The sequence below is a fragment of the Pezoporus wallicus genome, unplaced genomic scaffold (genome assembly GCF_028554395.1).
Source record: "Pezoporus wallicus isolate ANWC-B61680 ecotype Strahan unplaced genomic scaffold, APGP_CSIRO_Pwel_v1 contig_8548, whole genome shotgun sequence".
Taxonomy (NCBI): domain Eukaryota; kingdom Metazoa; phylum Chordata; class Aves; order Psittaciformes; family Psittacidae; genus Pezoporus; species Pezoporus wallicus.
Window position 1 is genome coordinate 878,200 of NW_026642624.1, and position 17,387 is coordinate 895,586.

Here is a 17,387-nt window from a genome sequence, read left to right on the forward strand (position 1 = left end):
GGGTTTTAGACAAGAAGGTTTGGGGAAACTCCCTTTGCAGCTGTCTGGGAAGCGGCCGCCTCCCTCCGGCTCGCCAAGGCAGAGCCAAAAACACGTGTGAATCCTCTCAGCCCCAGCTCAAATGGCTGTGAGGGGGATGTGGAGTGGTCTTGGACCCAGCAGGGGTTGGGGTTTGGAGGGGCTGTTCCTCAGGTAGTGGGATGTTTCCCTTGGGAAACACTTAGGGCTGCAGCCCAAAGTTATTTATCCTGAGTAGCTAAGGGGGAAATGGCACTTTCTGCCCTGCTCAGCTCTGTTGACCGCCACACTGGCTATGGGTGAAGCAGGGCTGTGCTGAGGCTGAGGCCACTTTATCCCATGCTGTGTTGGTAAGTCAAATCTAATGGTGACAACATGTTTTTAGGACCCTCTTGCAAGCTACGATGTCAATGGGAATGACCACGACCCGACTCCGCGCTACGATGCCAGCAATGAGAATAAGTAGGTGATGCTAATCGCCATGGAGCTGGTGTCTGCATGGCAGGGGTGTGCGGGGCTCCCCGGGGCTGGGGGTCCCCAATGGGGTGTCTTCCAGGTCCATGGCCTCGCCCCATCCCCAGCACTGCAGAGGATGCTGCGTTACGGGCTTTGCAGTCATTGCATTTAATGCGATTCCAGCCTGTGGCAACCGCACCAATTGCTAATGAACCCTTGAGCCACCAAATGACAGCACCAGGAGGGTTCCTTGCTGTGGTCAGGGATTAAACCATGTGAGTTGGGCTGGGTGGCAAATATCAAAGCTGGGATTCACTTCCTGGGCTTCAGTTAAAGCGGGATGGGCACCTGGTGGCGTGTGCGGAAGGGAAATGGGAATACAAAGAGCAAATCGCATTTAGGTGCAAAAAACAAACAGCAAATAGCTTCCTGCATTAGCTTCCTCCATCCTAACCCTTGGTTTTGGATGAGGGCTCTCAGCTCTCGGGGCACTTTCTTCCCTGGCATCTTTGGGGCTGGATGGGAGGTGTTTGGAGGGATCCCTTGCCATGGGACATCAGCTCATGAGGGTTTCTCATTGCAGACATGGCACTCGCTGTGCAGGGGAGGTGGCGGCAGCAGCGAACAACTCCTACTGCATCGTGGGCATCGCCTACAACGCGCGCATCGGAGGTGAGGCTGGCGCCTGCCCGCAGCTCCCCTGCCCTTCGCTGTTCCCCCGGTGGGACCACGGCCACCCTGGCTGTGGCAATGGGCTCCTGGGAGGGTGGTGGGATGCTGTTCCCCCAAGCATAGCCAGGAGAGAGTCTTCTTGGTGCCCTGGCTGCAGGGAGCTCCAGGGGGACTGGGGGAGGATGGGTGATACGGGATGCAGGAGACCGCAGCTTCGTGTGTTTTGGGGTGGAAACCTTCTGCTTGGGCTGCATCCTTGCCATTAAGCTGCACATGGATTGAGGATGTGGTGGTTTTACCCCACAAGTCCATGGCTGCTCTGGGGAGGGTTGTCTTTGGGGTAGCCTCATTTGCTATGGTCGGTGGTGCTGGTTTAGCTTCAGAGCTGAAATTGGTTGGTTGGGAGGTTAAATGTCTGCGGAGGAGCCGCTCAGATGCGGGGGTCTGGGGGGACCCCCAAAACACCTTTATGGGTAAAACACCAAGGAGGTGGGGGGCCAGAGCTTTGTGGAATAGGGGGACCTTTCATGGTCCCTCAAATAACATGACGTGCAGGAAGCAAATGAATGTTTATCACCAAACTGGATGGTAATTAGCACCATCAGAGCTCATTTGCATCAGCCCATCTGTTTTGGAGGCTGGTTTGAGCTGGTACAGCACCCATCAGGGAGATGGGGGTGTCAGGGGTTGGGAGTGCTGTGTCCCATCATATAGGGTACAAACGCCTGGAGCTGGGTCATCACTGGGGGCTTTAGCCCCATCCCAGGCATGGGTGGAATAGGAGAGGGGCAACCTCTGCCACCAGTGCTGGGAGAAGTCTCTGTTGGGAACATGGACCGAAGAGCACGTGGGAGGATTCAGAGCTCAATTCCTTCTCTTGGCTTTGTTAGGGTTGTGTCTGCACAGCAGCAATGTACAAAGGGAGTCCTGCTCCTGGCCAAGCACCGTCAATAGTTCCCTGTGCTGGGAAAATCCCCTGAGGGAAGAAATAACCCTGGGGGGGGATGATAGGGGAATGGTAGGGGCTATAAATGCTGTGGCACATCATCCCATCCCATCTCACCCCATGCCATCCCACCCCATCACATCCCATCCCAGCTCATCTCTATGTAGGATGGCTTCTTGCCTCTCAAAAACCATCTCCAAGCACGCACCAAGCAGCAGCAGAGCAAGGCAAAGCTCTCAGCAGCGTCTAAGGCAGATCTGCATCCTGCAGGATCAGACCATTGCCTTCGTGCTCCTTTTCAAGCCCATTTCTCTGCAGCAGCCCTGGAGATGAGCATCACTTGTTGGCTTTATAACGACTTATGGGTCTCGTTTTAATTCGCTTCCTCTACCGAGTGCTTGGGGGTGTGCTGGGGAGGTGCTGAGCGAGACAAGGCACATGGCCCAGGGCTGTGGGCTTCCCACAGCATGACCAGGCAAAGGGGAAGAATAACGTCTGTAGCCGCTCTCAAGCCCAGGATCGTGGAGGGAAATACGCTATAGCTGCAGTGAGAGTGATTTTAGATGGATCACGCAAATAAAGCAGCGATTAATGAGCACAACGTGTTGGGGAAGCCTATTTGTCACCCTCTGAGAGCTACCACCTCATTTCACCGGCTGCTCTTCAGCGCTCTTGCGTTGCTTTTCATTTGCTCCGGGCAAAATACATTGCTGCTCAGGAAGCAGAAAGGGCCATTCCTCCTCCTCCTCATTTCCCCTCTCCTTAAATGCATCCTTCAGAGGCTGCTCTTGCTCCCTGCGTGGCAAAGAGTTCAGTTGCTCTGCAGCATCCTTTCCTCCTCCCTCCTGCTTCCATTATCTAACAGGGGGGTTCCAATACCATGGGGGGTTGTCTATGGACTGGCTTTGGTTTGGCTTTGGGTTGATTTTGGGTTGCCTTTGGATTGACTTTGAGCTAGATTTGGGCTGGCTCTGGGCTGGCTTTGGGTTGGCTTTGGGCTACCTTTAGGTTGACTATGACTTGACTTTGAGCTGGCTTTGGTTTGGCTTTAGGCTGTTTGGGGCTGAGTTTGCGCTAAATTTGGGTTGACTCCGAGTTAACTTTGGGCTACCCTTGGGCTGACTTTAAACTGACTTTGGGCTTGCTGGTGAATTCAGCAAGCATGAAAGACTATCCCCGAGCTGGGTTTGCTTGCTGTGCCGCAGCCAAGTGTGGCTCTGACACCAGGCTCAGCTTCTCAGCCCTTCTCCTCATCCTTCCTTGTTAAAATGACAAAGGGAGGAAGTTTCTTGGGAGCTGCTCTGCTCCCTGGTTTTGTATTTCTGAGCTTGTTTTTGGCTGGTAGGGGACAGGGTCGGAAAGAGATATTTGAGTTGACTGGTGTCCAGAGCACAGCTGCAGCTGTAATGACATCTGCCTGCCTTTGTTTGCTTTAAGAGAAGTACATGTGGAAGTGGAAATGCATTTTGATGAACTGGACTCTCCCTGGCTGCAAAGGGCGATGCTGAAACTTCCAGCATCTCTTTTCTTTGAAGGGCTGGGTTTGGGCAGCCCTTTGGGGTACCTGGTACCTTCTGTCTGCTGCATGGAGGTGGAAATGCGGCAGGGAAAGGGTGATGGGGAGTGCAGGGGGTTGTAACCCCCCTATTGCAGCAGTTGGGGTGTGCAGGTGTGGTTATCCCAGGTGGCATCGTCGTCCTGCCATGGATTGGGGTCCTGGATGTGATTTTGGCTGTGTAAGCTTCAGTCTGGGGCTCCTGTAGCGCTTCTCCCCTTCCTGGGCACCGCTGGCATCATTTGGGCAGTGATGGGGTTCAGGGATGTTTACAGTCATGTTCACAGTCATTCCCACTCATGGGAAGCGCCTCCGTCCCGATGTGCCTGAAGCTGGGTGGCTCCGAGCATTAGGAAACACTGTTATCTTCCAGGTAGAGAAACGAGTTCGCTAATTTAAAGCAGAGGGGAAAGGGTTTTAGCGGGTGGATTTTGCCGCTGGGGAGCTCAGCACCGTTCCCACTGCCCGATCCCTGCTGACGGAGGGAAGCAGATTTGATCCCTCCCTCCCCATCCCTTGCCATGAAGCCAGCTACATGGAAAACTTTCCAGAATAGCTCCCCAGCATCCCGCTGCCGGGCTCATCAGCGCGGGGCCGGGGGTTGAAGCTATTCCAGGCGCGCCTGAGCCGTGCGGTTTCTGCCGCCGTTAACAAAGCCCTTTGATTGCAATCCTCGCACTTTCATCCAAGCCATTAAGCCCTAATGTCTGATGTTTTTGTGCTTTTAGGCATTCGTATGTTAGATGGCGATGTAACAGATGTTGTTGAAGCGAAGTCGCTTGGCATCAGACCCGATTACATTGACATTTACAGCGCGAGCTGGGGGCCAGATGATGATGGGAAGACAGTTGATGGACCTGGTCTATTGGCCAAACAGGCTTTTGAGCATGGCATTAAAAAGGTGTGGATCCTGCAGCGCACAGACGCGCTCGCCCTCCTCCTCCTGCCCCACGGGGAATAACACGTGCCTGGGCCACGGCTGGCCTGGGGTCTGGCGCGGGGCCCCCCGAGCCGATGCTAGGGCTGGGGTGGGGGGGGACTCAAATCATCTCTGATGTTCCCTTAGCTTTCCCTGGCTCCGGTGGATTGTGTGGATGAGGGTGGTGACGGCGGGAGGTGCCCGGCGATGGCGCGGCCCCGGGGGGACTCCTCAGTGCAGCCTCCAGGTTGAGTTGCGAAGCTCTGCCGCTGGGCTGAGGAACCCAAAGCGGGTCTTGGGGGGGTGGTTTTGCACCTCTAAATGTGCACCTGGGTGCTGGCATCTCCATCCCCCCTCCTTCACCCTCCCCAGGCTGCCTGTATCCGCTCCCAGGGGTCTCCATCACACCAAGCCTTTCCCTGTTTTCCCACCCAGAACGAGTGGCTGTGTCGTGACTGGGTGGACACGTGGGTCCCATCACAGGGACACAGGAGGAATCCAGGTTATTGCCCCTCAAGGCCTCCAGCGAGAGGCTTCAGCCGCTGTCACATGTGATGGAAGCTGTCGGTCCCCACTGGGGATGCTCCGGCCTTCTCACACCCCTTCTCTTTTTGGGTGCGTTAAAAAATGCTCAATATTGGCTAAAACCATCGGGAAAAGTCCTTTCTTGGCAGCCCAATGGGTGCCGTGGGTAAGCGTTGCAGCAGCTCAGGGCTCTGCAATGGGTGTCCCCAGTGATATTGGGGTTCAGGCTGTGCTTTGAGACCCCCCCTTTTCCCTCCCTGCCTCCCTCCTGCCCCTGCTGCCTCCTCTCGGGCCGGGCAATGCAGCCTGCGTGTTATCTATAAATAGGGTGGAGTGGTTTTCCCACTATTTACTTGATTTCCTGCCGGGGCGGTGAGGCCGAGGAGCCCCTTGAAGTGCCGGGAGTTCACGCCGTGTAAATACGGGGAAAAAAAAAGCTGCTTTTTAAACCTTATTTTTCCATGTGGGAGCAAATGAGCAGCAGCGGGGTCCTTGCCAGGCACAGCCCTGCTGCTCTGGGATGCTTGTTTCTGTCTCCCAAGGGATATCGCGCCCTGTCTCCCCATTGCCAGCCGTGCTTGTGGTACCCACTATTCCCCATGCACAGCTCCTAACTGCCAGCTTCTCCTTAAATGATGAGAAGAGCTGCAGGCAGATATTTAGCAGGCACCTTTAGCCCAAGCGAATGGCTTTAAGCAAGTTATAAATCCTTAAAATTGAGTTTTTAATGGAAACATTAAAATAACCTTTATCTATTAGCAATAGGCTTGCGCTGGGGTAATTTATCTTCTTGTTTCTCGCTCCTCCAGCCACACCTTATTAGTTCCTGAGCTAACGAGGGGATATTTATCCTGGGCTCCCATGGAATGCCGTTGGGCAAACAGCAAAGCCCCGGCAGTGCTGCAGAAGCAGGGAGATGCTGTGCATCCTGCATCCGACTGATGTGCTGCTGGGGTGAGCAGGATCATCCCCAGCTTTGGCCAGGGAGGGGTTCACTGATTTAAATGATGCCCAGATCCAGGTTTTATAGCGGCCAGAAGCCCTTCAATAGGAAGGTGGCAGATGGAGAAGTTGGATGTTTGGGATCTGCTTGTGGGAATCTTGATAGTTTGTTTGGGAGCAAAGGGGAAGGGTGGTTTTCTCCAGTCCAAGGGAGTTGTATGTAACGTGTGGTGAGTTCTGGCTCCACTGGGAAATGCTGTCAGGCGTTAGGTGTGCATTGCTGTAGTGTCATTTATGTGCCTGTCCGTGTCCTCGTGCAACAGTGCTGGCTCTGAACCCACTTTCTTCCAGTGCAGCCCTGCCCGGGCATCATGGGGACACAGGTTTGGAGCGGGATCAAGCAGCCTTGGCATCTGCGGCTGCGATGCTCTGGGTGTGGGAGGTCTGGGCTCCCTCTCTGATCCCAATTGAAATCGCTGCTATGCCTCTGCCCACCTTCAGCAACCGGTGCCTGGTTTTATTCCTCCAGTTAGTGAGTTAGGAAAGCCGGGTCGGATGCAGCGGGGGTCATCCTCGGAGATGGGTGAATTTTAGCAGTGGAGAGCCAGACAATCACTGCTGTGCCGAGCATGTGGGCTGGGATGCTGCCGCCTCCGAGACCCAGGAAACCCTGGAAAGCAGGCCTGGAGGTGCCAGCAGCAGGCTTGGTGGGCTGGCGAGCTGGGTCGAGCTCTCTGTGATGTGGGGCAGGGCAATGGTTCCTGTTGCCATTGCAGTTTTCCTTGCAGAGCTCAGACAGCTCTGTTGACCTCTGGGAGGGAAACACCCTCCCAGTTGGGCTGGGAGGCAGCCCAGATAATGAAAGCTTCCATAAAGTAAGGGAAGAGCCTGACTTAGCCCATGTGTCCAGAGGCAGGGTCAGTTCAGAGCCTCTGCCCCAGGAGGAGGGCGAGACAGGCAATAAACCATCCCCATCCCTCCGGCGCTTAACCCCCCCAGTAAATCCCAGTGGATTCCTGCTGCTCTTTTCCCTTTCTTTCCCCTTGTTTGTGTGGAGGAAGCCACCGCAGAGCAGTGGGAGGGAGATAAACTCCAGATCTGCCCAGGCTAGCGCTGAAATCCCTCCATGGCAGCAGTAGCCGTGGGGAGGATGAGGCTGCTCCACGACCGGTGCTTCCATCGCTTGCCAAGCCCGGCAGCACCATACCCTCCCCGGAGATCCCTGCCTTAAGGGGCACGGAAGCAAACCAGCCACTTCATTTCCTGCCCCAAACTCCTTTAGGTCACCAAAAATCCTTCCTTGGGACCATGAATCCCCATGGAGCTGGATTATTCCTGGGTGCCCCGGCAGTGGTTTGGATGGAGGGGTGAGCGGGGTTCACCCCACCGCTGTTGGTTTCACATGGGGCCCCTCATTGGCAGCATGGTTGGTGCTGCCAGGTGGGATTTTCCCTCTGCTCCGGGGAGGTCTGGGTGCCTCCCGCCCCCCCCAGTTCCCAGTGGGATGCTGCAGCTGTAGCCGGTGGGGACGGCTCCATCAGATGTTCCTGCCAAGTGATGGGGAGGGGAAAAAAGGCTGGGATTTAAAAAGAGGAAAACAAAAGGAACCTGAAAGTGAGACTGGGGGAAGGTTTCTGGTGGGTTAGGTGGGTTCATAAGGGGTTTGTGGGCTTGGGGCAAGGGAGATGTGGGGTTTGGGGGTATCCCTGCCAGTTCCTCTCACAGGGTTATCCCTGTACCCCAGAAAGCACCATGCTGTGTGTTACCATCGGGTCCAGGGGATGTTTTGCCCTGGGAAAACCTATAGAAGATGTCAAAATCCCCATTACCAGAGGCTCTCCCCTCCTCACAGGGCTGTCAAACTGGGGCTGGCTGAGCCGAGGGGCACATCTGTGGGACCCGCTCCAGGGGGCTGAGCACTGGGCAGGATGGGACCCATCCTTCCACCGTAACCAAACCCCATGTCCAGACCCCAAAATCAGGCTTACCAACAGCATCCCAGCGCTGGAGGGGGCTGCCCCCAATCCCCAATGCCACGATGGCCTCTCCTCCTACACAAACCCCTCCTCTCACCTCTTGTCTCTTCTCTCCTTGCAGGGCCGCAGGGGTTTGGGGTCCATTTTTGTCTGGGCATCTGGGAATGGTGGCAGAGAGGGCGATTACTGCTCCTGCGATGGTTACACCAACAGCATCTACACCATCTCCATCAGCAGCACCACTGAGAACGGCTACAAGCCCTGGTACCTGGAGGAGTGCGCGTCCACCCTCGCCACCACCTACAGCAGCGGGGCTTTCTATGAGCGGAAAATAGTAAGTTTCATCCCAATGTTGAGCATTCCCTGGATGTTTTCTGCCTGGCTGGGCTGGATGATGGCTCGCTGTAAGTGCCAGGCTTTGCTCTTAGACCTGCAGTGGGTTTTGCTTGTGGCTTTTCATGGTGGGTCCAATATTGCTGTGGTCCTTGGGAAGTGATTGGGGATGCGGTGTTGTCCCTGGGAAATGGGTGAAAGGACTGGAGGTTTGTGAAAATACCCATGCAAATATCTACCTGTTCCCCAAAGTACTTGGTCACTGCCCCTTGCTTTCAATACAGAAGGGAATTTTGAGGTTTTTTAGTCTGAGAAAGCAAAAAGAGGGAGGATGGAGGCGTTTTGGCAGGGATGTGGAAGCCCCAAACAGGGAGCAGAGAATGTTTGGAGCCCAGGAATTCCCTTGAAAGCATCTGCATGTGTGGATCAGTCTGTTTTCCCTGCTGCCCAGCCTATGTTTGCTCTATCCCAACACATGCTGTGGTCTCCTCACAGCAAGACCTTTCGCTACTGGCATTCCAGTGCATCATCTGTACCTCAGGCCATAAAACATCACCCACCAGCACAGCACCTCACCAAGCTTGGTGGAGTTTTCCACCCAAATAAGGTTTTTGGCAAAAAACATGTTTTTTTTTTTAACAGGTAAATTGTTTTTTGCTTTGTTTGTGCCCCTAAAAGATTAATTTTCAGCCAGAAAACCAAGGACCATTTTCATGGCACTCGGGAGCATTTGCGTGGCTGAGGCCAGCACCAGTCCAGTGCTGCTGGAGCATTGATGGGCGAAAAAGCACCTTCCAGGGGCACCTTGGGGAGAAGCTGGGAGCTTCTCCATCCTCCAGAAATCACCAGATTAACTCAAAACTCAGGAGGCTTTAGCAAATGTAACTGATGGAGCATCTCTTTGCCCACCTCCTCCCTCTGAGCTTTTGGTACCCGAGCATCACGCTCTGTCCTGAAATGAAAAAGTTGGAAATGGCTTTTTTTTCCCCTTTTGCTTCCCATGCAAATGGAAATCCTTGCAAAACACCGGGAGCTGGAGCTTTGGAGTAAAGTGGTAATAAAGTAATATTAAAGTAATATGGCCCAGCGCAACACGCACCCACAGGCACATACCCACAGCTGCTCTGCCCAATTCACTGTTTTATCCATGCCTTTTTCCCCAGCTGATCCACAGCAAAATTGACATTTTTTCCCCATTTTCCAAATAATTTTTGTACCTTTGAGCAAAGGGAAATGTATTCTCGTGTGCCAAATCTATCTGCAGCCCTTTTTAGGGGGGCTCTACCACCTTGATCCATGGGGGCCATGGCAGGGATTGGGTACCAGCTGGCAGCATCCCAAGCAAACCTGGGTGCTCAGTGGGGTATAATCCATGCTGGGAGCATCCCTGGAAGCATGAAGGCTGCAGCTCCTGTCTCCACAGGTCACCACGGACCTCCGGCACCGCTGCACGGATGGCCACACCGGCACCTCCGTATCCGCACCTATGGTCGCGGGCATCATCGCCTTGGCTTTGGAGGCAAAGTAAGTGTAACCTCACCACGGCCATGGAGGAAGTGTTCCCATGTTTAATACCTGGTGAGCAAAACCAGAAACAAAAGTTGGGGTTTTAACCTCTGGAGTGACTCAAAATGGGGCAGAGCTGTTCTGAATCGCTCCTTTTGGCAAGGTTTGATGCAGCATTGTTGGCTTGCATCTAATCTTCCTGCAGGTGCTTTATTGAGCTAATTCACTTGTTGTTGTGTGTTGAAAAGTTGAGGTTGGTGAGATTAAGTCAGGCTTTTCATCTGATGCGTTGAAACTGCTGACAGCCGGCTCCAGCAGGAGTTTTATAAACACTTCCTGGGAGAAAAATGTCAGAAAACATCAAGGAAATGGAAAATGTCAGTAGAAGTGATGGTTTTCAGCAAGTGTTTCATTTCTGGGGGAAAAAGGACTACTTTTGCATCGTGTCAAAAATCCACATGGTGTGACTGGCAGTGACGCGCTCCCCAGTTCAAACAAGCTGCTCTTTGCCTCTTGTCCCCATCCCGGTCCCATCCTGGTCTCATTGTGGTCCCCCTGCCCAGGAGCAGGCTCACCCCTTGAGCATCCTCATGTTGCTTCATGAAGCATCTTTATCTTCAATAATACAAGCTTATTATTATTACTTTTATGGGGTGGAACTAAAAATAAGGCTGGGAATAAGCCCCAGGGCAGAGCTGTGCTCATGTTTAGGGATTGTGATTGCGGCATGTTGGCTCCAGTCCCTCTCCTCCGGTTTAATCCCAGTGCCCAGCTCGGGTGAGCATCATTCCAGAGATGCCGTTTCCATTGCAAAGATATGATGAGCTTTTGATGTGACTTTTAGATTGTTTAGCTGAGGCATAAACCGCAATATTAAGTACCAGAGCTTGGTGCTCGGGCGCTCCATTATGACAAGAAGGAATAGATTGGATTTCTTCTCTTAAATGTTGCTCGAGATCAATATAAATCCCAGCTGGTGATGCTGGAGAACTGAGCATGAGGAAAGTGTGGAAAATTCTGCAGCAATATCCCTGGGATGGGGTCTTGGGAAGGGGAGACACAAAAGCACACACAGTGCTCAGTGTCCAGCACCCTGAACGCACAAACCTGACATGAACCCAATCTAGCAGGGGGGTTGGAAACACTTTGGGTTTTGTTTTCCTCTTAAATGAGCAAGCTAAGGTTTTTTTCCAAACAATTTTTGCTGTTATGCCTGTAATGGGAAAGTTTGCTCAGCCTTGTGTATCAGGGAGCTGCCGAGCCTGGTGCCATGGCTTGGGATGTGCTTCATTCCCAATCTCCTGCAAGAAAATGGGGAAAACCTTCCAGATTTGCTCCAGTTATACCTCAGAGCATGAGGCAGCCACAGCTATTTAGGGATGGTGGGCACTTGGCATCTGTGTAACATTATCTAGGTGTTCCTGCTCCGGCAGGGGGATTGGACTAGATGATCTTTCGAGGTCCCTTCCAATCTCTAGCATACTGTGATACTGTGTGATACTGTGATCCCTCCCTGCATCACCCCATGGTGCTGGAGCAGCCCAAGTGATGGCCAACCTCCAGGCAGGGCATCAACATCTAAATCATCAGTTCATGTTCTTTTGGGGCAAGAAAGAAGAGGGTTTGGGGGGCGGGGGTGTGTGTGTGTGTGTGTGTGTGTGTGTTAATGCAGTGGGGGTCCCTGCTGCCGCATGGGAGCCATCCCATGAGCTATGTGTCATTGCAGCCCCATGCTCACCTGGAGGGACGTCCAGCATCTACTGGTCAAAACCTCGCGGCCAGTGCACCTGCGAGCGGCCGACTGGAAGACGAATGGTGCAGGGCATAAAGGTGAGAGGCCCTGGTGGGGAGATGGAGTGGTGAGATGGGAAGATAAAGGTCCCCAGAGCTTCATTCATGGGAGTGTTCATCCTGGATGGTCTCTGTCAGCTGCTTCAGGTGCTCTTACCATGAAGGTGTTGAGCAGAGGGAGGAGAGGGCAGTAATTTGTTGGGCAAGGTGCTTGGAAGCCTTGTTTGGTGGATGGTTGGAAGCCTTGTTTGGTGGATGGTTGGGAGCCTTGTTTGGTGGATGGTTGGGAGCCTTGTTTGGTGGATGGTTGGGAGCCTTGTTTGGTGGATGGCTGGGAGCCTTGTTTGGTGGATGGTTGGGAGCCTTGTTTGGTGGATGGTTGGGAGCCTTGTTTGGTGGATGGTTGGAAGCCTTGTTTGGTGGATGGTTGGGAGCCTTGTTTGGTGGATGCTGTCCTGAGCTGCAGCCTTGCCTGCTCCTTTCAGTGGGCTGCTCCCAGAAATGGGATTTCCATGGTGCCAATGTGGATTTGGGGTGTAACCTGGGGAGGGTGATAAGCTCTGTGTATTTCGGAGTATCTCATACCTCAACAGGGTCAACTCTGCACTTCCCCAGTGGTTGGAGGATGCTCCACCAAGCACTGAAGAGCTCCTGACCCCTGTTTGGAAGGCAGTGGGTTTCTGAGTCTTCTCTCTTTCCAGTTAGCCATCTATATGGCTTCGGTCTGGTGGATGCAGATGCTATTGTGGTGGAAGCCAAGAAGTGGAAGGTGGTTCCTCCCCAGCATGTCTGTGTGGGAAGCCTGGACCGGGTGCCCAAGTGAGTGTGGTGGGGTGGGAGCTCTCCCAGGGCATGCAGCCACTGAGAAGGAGCTTTGGTGGGTCTGGCTCTTGCAGTGCAAAGGCTCAGCCACTGATTTCCATTTGGAAAGGGAAATCAGGAGTTGGGGTGGCCGGAACAAGTCCATGTGCAGGCGAGGTGATGTTCATGGGTTTTACAGTCAGAGTGACCTGCATTGTTGGTTATTGACCCAGAAGTGCCCATCTGGGGTCTGTGCCTATGGTGTGGTAAGGAGCAGGTCCCAATGGGGCCTCTCTGGGATCAGCTTTGATAGCGAGCGATTTATTTTTGCCCTTTTGCATGCTTTTGCTTCCCAGACTGGTGATTAACAGGGGATTTTTGAGGGCTGATGGTGAGAGACCAAAACCAACTTGCCCGCTGAGTTCTGCATGAGCAGTGATGTGTTGGTCCCTCCTCCCTCCTCCCCCAAAGATCTCATCTTGATGGAAGACATCAAAAACTGGTGCTTTGTGCAAGGCTTTTCAGATTTCCAGTGCCTGGAGGTCTCTTTGAGTTTGGCTTCAGGCTCAAACCAGCTTAGGTTTGTCCTTGCTAGGTTAAAGGGTGGGATCAGGGATATGACCACAGGGACCCTCCTTGTTTACCACTGCCTGGCTGTGGAGCAAGAGAGTTGCTCATCAGCAAAGCAGTTCCTCGCATATGCAAAGCAGGAAGGAATCTGGAGCCAAGTATGTTCATGAAACTATTTATCTGATACAGACACTAATTACAACCCAGAGAGGAGCGCTGTACTGATAATTACAATAAAGAAGCGCCCTTGCAGCCCATAAGGCATAGATCTTAGCAGCAGCTCAAACCCATCTCGTTACCATTGAGCAATTCAGCAGATTCCATGCTAGGACACTGCACTGCAATGGAGGATGAGATAATTCTTGCCATGAAGCAGTAGGAGACCGGGTTCAACTATAACTGGGTGTCCACGCTGCTGGGAGCACTGTGGACCCTACGATGCTCTGCATCCCTGGCAGGTACATCCGAGCGGACCACGTGCTGCGCGCCAGCACCCTCAGCAGCGCCTGTGCTGAGCACCGTGACCAGCACGTGCTCTACTTGGAGCACGTCGTGGTGCGGCTCAGCATCTCACACCCGCGCCGCGGAGACCTCCAGATCAGCCTCATCTCTCCTGCAGGGACCAGGTCGCAGCTCCTCGCCAGGAGGTAAGAGCAGATGGGAGGCAGCATGTGTCTGGGATGGGCAGCATCCTTGCTGCACTTTTCCTTGGGTATTTTGGGAAGGCAGGGGGCATGCTCTGGTTTCAGCGGCAGGAGGGCTTCAGGCAAGGGTGGGTGCACGCAAGGATGCCTAAAATCCTTCATCCCAATCTATGTTTTCCCATTAAATAAGACATTCAAAGTCACATTTCCTGATGCACGGCATTATCATTGCAGGGTGTTTGACCACTCCAACGAGGGGTTCAAGGGCTGGGAATTCATGACTGTCCACTGCTGGGGTGAGCAGGCAGCAGGGGAGTGGACCCTGGAGATCCATGACACGCCATCGCAAGTGCGCAACCCCACCGTGCAAGGTAAGGATCCCCCCTTAGCACCCATGTCCTGCAGCACCCACCAGTCCCCCTTGCCCCCAAAGCTCTTCGCAGGTTTCTTGGCTCGGCTGTAACTTCTGCTGCGAGTTTTATGGCTTTCAGCAAACCCATAGTGCCCAAACCCTTCACAAATGGGACCAAAAGCTCCATCCCCGAGCGCAGGAGGCTGCCGCTGTGCCTGAGCCGGGATTGGGTTCTCTCCCAGCAGCAACCCAAGCGCCAGGTTTCCAAAATTAAACCATAATGAGCCAAGAGGAGGAAACCCGAGCGCTGTAATTGTTGTTTGCTTGGTTTGCTGCACCGCTGGGACATGTGGCGTGTGGGCTGGTTGTGCGACGGCGCGAGGGGACGATGCCCCGCAGGCTGCGGATGGACAGACCCATGGACACCCTGCCCGGGCTGCCACTGTGCTGACCCAGTGTGTGCTGGGTGGCTTTTATCAGACAGAAATAGGCCTTTATTATGGAGCTTTTCAAGTTACTGGTTGTCTCCATGTGTTGGATGTGGTGATGCTGCAATCCATCAGATGAGTTATAGAATAAAAATAGCCTTATAGCTGCCTTAAAGGGCTGCAGTTGTGCTCAGGGGCTTGCGAGCATTTCTTGTTGGTTGAGTCTGCATTGACATGCCAATGGGGAAGCCCTGATGGTCCAGTCCATCCTCACCCTGCTTCTCTGAAAGCTGGGTCCCCAGCTGGGGGTGGTTGGGCTCAGCATGTCTCCAGTCCTGCTGTGTCCCCTTCTTGGCTTGGCCGCCTGCTCCCTGACCCCTTCCAGGCAGAGGAGCTGGGCTGGTGGGATTCCTTCCTGATGGGAAGGGGCAGCTGCCTCACCGGCTGATGGCAGCAGGGCATGAAGCATCTTGCCTGGGGCTGGTGTGTGCTGTGGAGGTGTTAGAATCCACACAGCCATTGCCAGGAAGCCGGGGGTACATTAAAACCTCTCCCACGCGACTCTGGCGGGAGGTGCAGGGGGGGGGTTCATGGCGCAGGGACTGTTTGTGTTTGCTGCCTTCACCCCAAGGCTTTTGAACTCGGAGAGCAGCAGCAAAGCGCCCACGGAGCTGCTTTTCCCCCTGTGTTTGCAGTCTGTGGTGGGTGTTTCAGAGCCCCTCGTGGGCATCGGGGCTTGGCTTCACCTGGCTTGGCAAAAGGAGATGGAAACGAGCGTGTTCAATCACCCCCCTCAAAGGGTCTGCGCCGGGTTTGAAGCAGAGAGGGCAGAAGGGAACATGAAGGAAGATGCTCCCAGCCTGCAGAAGAAATGGCTATTAAATGTTAATAGAATTGCTTAATTTAATACCAAATAAATACCATAGATGTCCTGTCGCTGGCCCTGCTGCATCCCCAGCATCAGCCCCATGCAGCGTGAGCTTTCCCTATGTGGGACATTCTGGATTTAAAGCCAACTACATTCTCTTGGTGGAGGCACATGTCTGAGCTCTTTCCTGGCTGATGCCACCTCAGCTCACCCCTTTGTGGGTTCCAAGCTGCTTGCAGCAAGTGGGTCCTTCTCAGCCCTTTGGGAGAGCCAAGGGTTTGATGTTGGGAATTTTAAGCCCTTCCTGGAAATGCAGAGATTAGGAGTGAAAGCCAAGCATGCCATGGGCATGAGGTGACTTGTATTGATGGGGAATTGAAAGAAAAACAGCGTTGGAAAGAAGCAACAGCCTCTTCTGACTCCCTCCCCAAAGCTGCATGGGTCAGGGAGGACCTTGGTGAGGGCATCCCCAGCTCCTGGGTGCAGTACAGGCTCTGGTGACCCCCGTGATGTTCCAAGGGACACAGAGCTCAGACCATTGTTGTCAGGCAAAGGAATGGCTGGAGCAACAGCAGGGAAATAATCCAGTGTGTGCTGGGTGGCTTTTATCAGACAGAAACAGACCTTTATTAAGGAGCTTTTCAAGTTACTGGTTCTCTCCGTGTGTTGGATGTGGAGGCTGTGGTGATGCTGCGATCCATCAGATGAGTTATAGAATAAAAATAGCCTTATAGGTGCCTTAAATGGCTGCATTTGTGCAGGCTCAGGGGCTTGTGAGCAGTTCTTGTTGGTTGAGTCTGCATTGATATGCCAACGGGGAAGCCCTGATGGTCCAGTCCGTCCTCGCCTTGCTTCTCTGAAAGCTGGGTCCCCAGTAAGGAGCAAAACAGGGAGTGGGATGGGTGATGTTGTGCCTGCCCCACAGGGAAGCTGAAGGAGTGGAGCCTCCTCTTCTATGGGACAGCCGAGCACCCCTACACCCCGCAGGGCAGCTCCCAGTCCCGCGGGAGGACACTGGAGGTGCCGGCATCGGAGATGGAGCCATCGAGAGCCGCCTTCCTGCAGAGCCAGGTGGAGGTGGCAGAGGAGGAGGAGGAGTACACAGGTAAGTGCTGACCGAGCCGCTGTGCTGTGTGCCCCACATAACCTGGGAAAACACAAACCTGGGTACACTGAGAGAGCCGCAAGGCCTGATCCTGCCCGGGGAAGGGGCGGGCTGGGAGGAGTGGTGCCTGCGGCCGGCGCGGGGCAGCAGGACAGTGAAATTAGAGGGTAGCAAAGCGCCCCGTCCCAGCGCTCCCACCACAAATTGGTGGTGCAGCCATCTGAGGAGTAAAAAAAGCTCCTCTGCCCACCTCGTCCCCACCTCGTCCCGGGCATGGGCGGGTGTCCCTGCTGCTGTCCTCAAGGAATGGGTCTGGGCCTTTGTTCAAAGCTGCTCCTGCAGCAGGGTGCTCAGCTGGGTGTGGGAATCATGCTGGGGAGGAGGAGCTGGAGGAGAGGCAAGCACCCGAAGCCACCCAGCTCCATAGAATAGATAAGATCTTATAGATAACAGATATAGGGTAAGGTAGCTGGAGGGTTCCCACATCCATCACGATAGGTGTGAGAGGGTGTGCTCAGAGCATCCTGTCAGCGGGGTCTGGGGGATGCTCAGCCTCTGCCCCGGCTGAGCCAGTCTCTCCCTCCCCTCCCCAGGTCCGTGCCACCCTGAGTGTGGTGATCAAGGCTGTGATGGCCCCAATGCCGACCAGTGCTTGAACTGCATCCACTACAGCCTGGGCAGTGTGAAAACCGGCAGGTGAGGGGTGGTGGGGTGTCCCTGAGGCTTGCACTACAACAAGGGTGATTGATAGATGTTTGCACAGAGAAAAAAGCATATGAGAGAGAAACTGGAGGGAGGAGGAGGCAGTGTGGGGATCCCTGTCCTGTATTCAGGTGTATGAGGTGGGCTACGCAGAGCTGGAGGACCTTGGCCTTGTACTCATGCTGGGGAAGAAGCATTGGTTTCACCAGCTCAGGTCACCCATGCCGAAGGGGCAGGTAACTGAGGTGCCAAATCAGTTCTGGGGATTCCACTTCTCA

General features: G+C 54.0%; 1 protein-coding gene across 1 annotated transcript in view; it reads left to right on the forward strand.

Moving 5' to 3' along the window:
* Positions 1–17,387, forward strand: part of PCSK6 (proprotein convertase subtilisin/kexin type 6) — a 35,658-nt gene that overhangs the window by 11,023 nt on the left and 7,248 nt on the right. Inside the window, exons 5-15 of the mRNA XM_057431030.1 lie at positions 404–480; positions 1,058–1,146; positions 4,376–4,548; positions 8,131–8,343; positions 9,766–9,866; positions 11,575–11,678; positions 12,341–12,458; positions 13,469–13,657; positions 13,889–14,025; positions 16,228–16,407; positions 17,001–17,103. Of these exons, the coding sequence (XP_057287013.1) occupies positions 404–480; positions 1,058–1,146; positions 4,376–4,548; positions 8,131–8,343; positions 9,766–9,866; positions 11,575–11,678; positions 12,341–12,458; positions 13,469–13,657; positions 13,889–14,025; positions 16,228–16,407; positions 17,001–17,103 (1,484 nt within the window). The remainder of the gene's footprint in view (positions 1–403; positions 481–1,057; positions 1,147–4,375; positions 4,549–8,130; positions 8,344–9,765; positions 9,867–11,574; positions 11,679–12,340; positions 12,459–13,468; positions 13,658–13,888; positions 14,026–16,227; positions 16,408–17,000; positions 17,104–17,387) is intronic.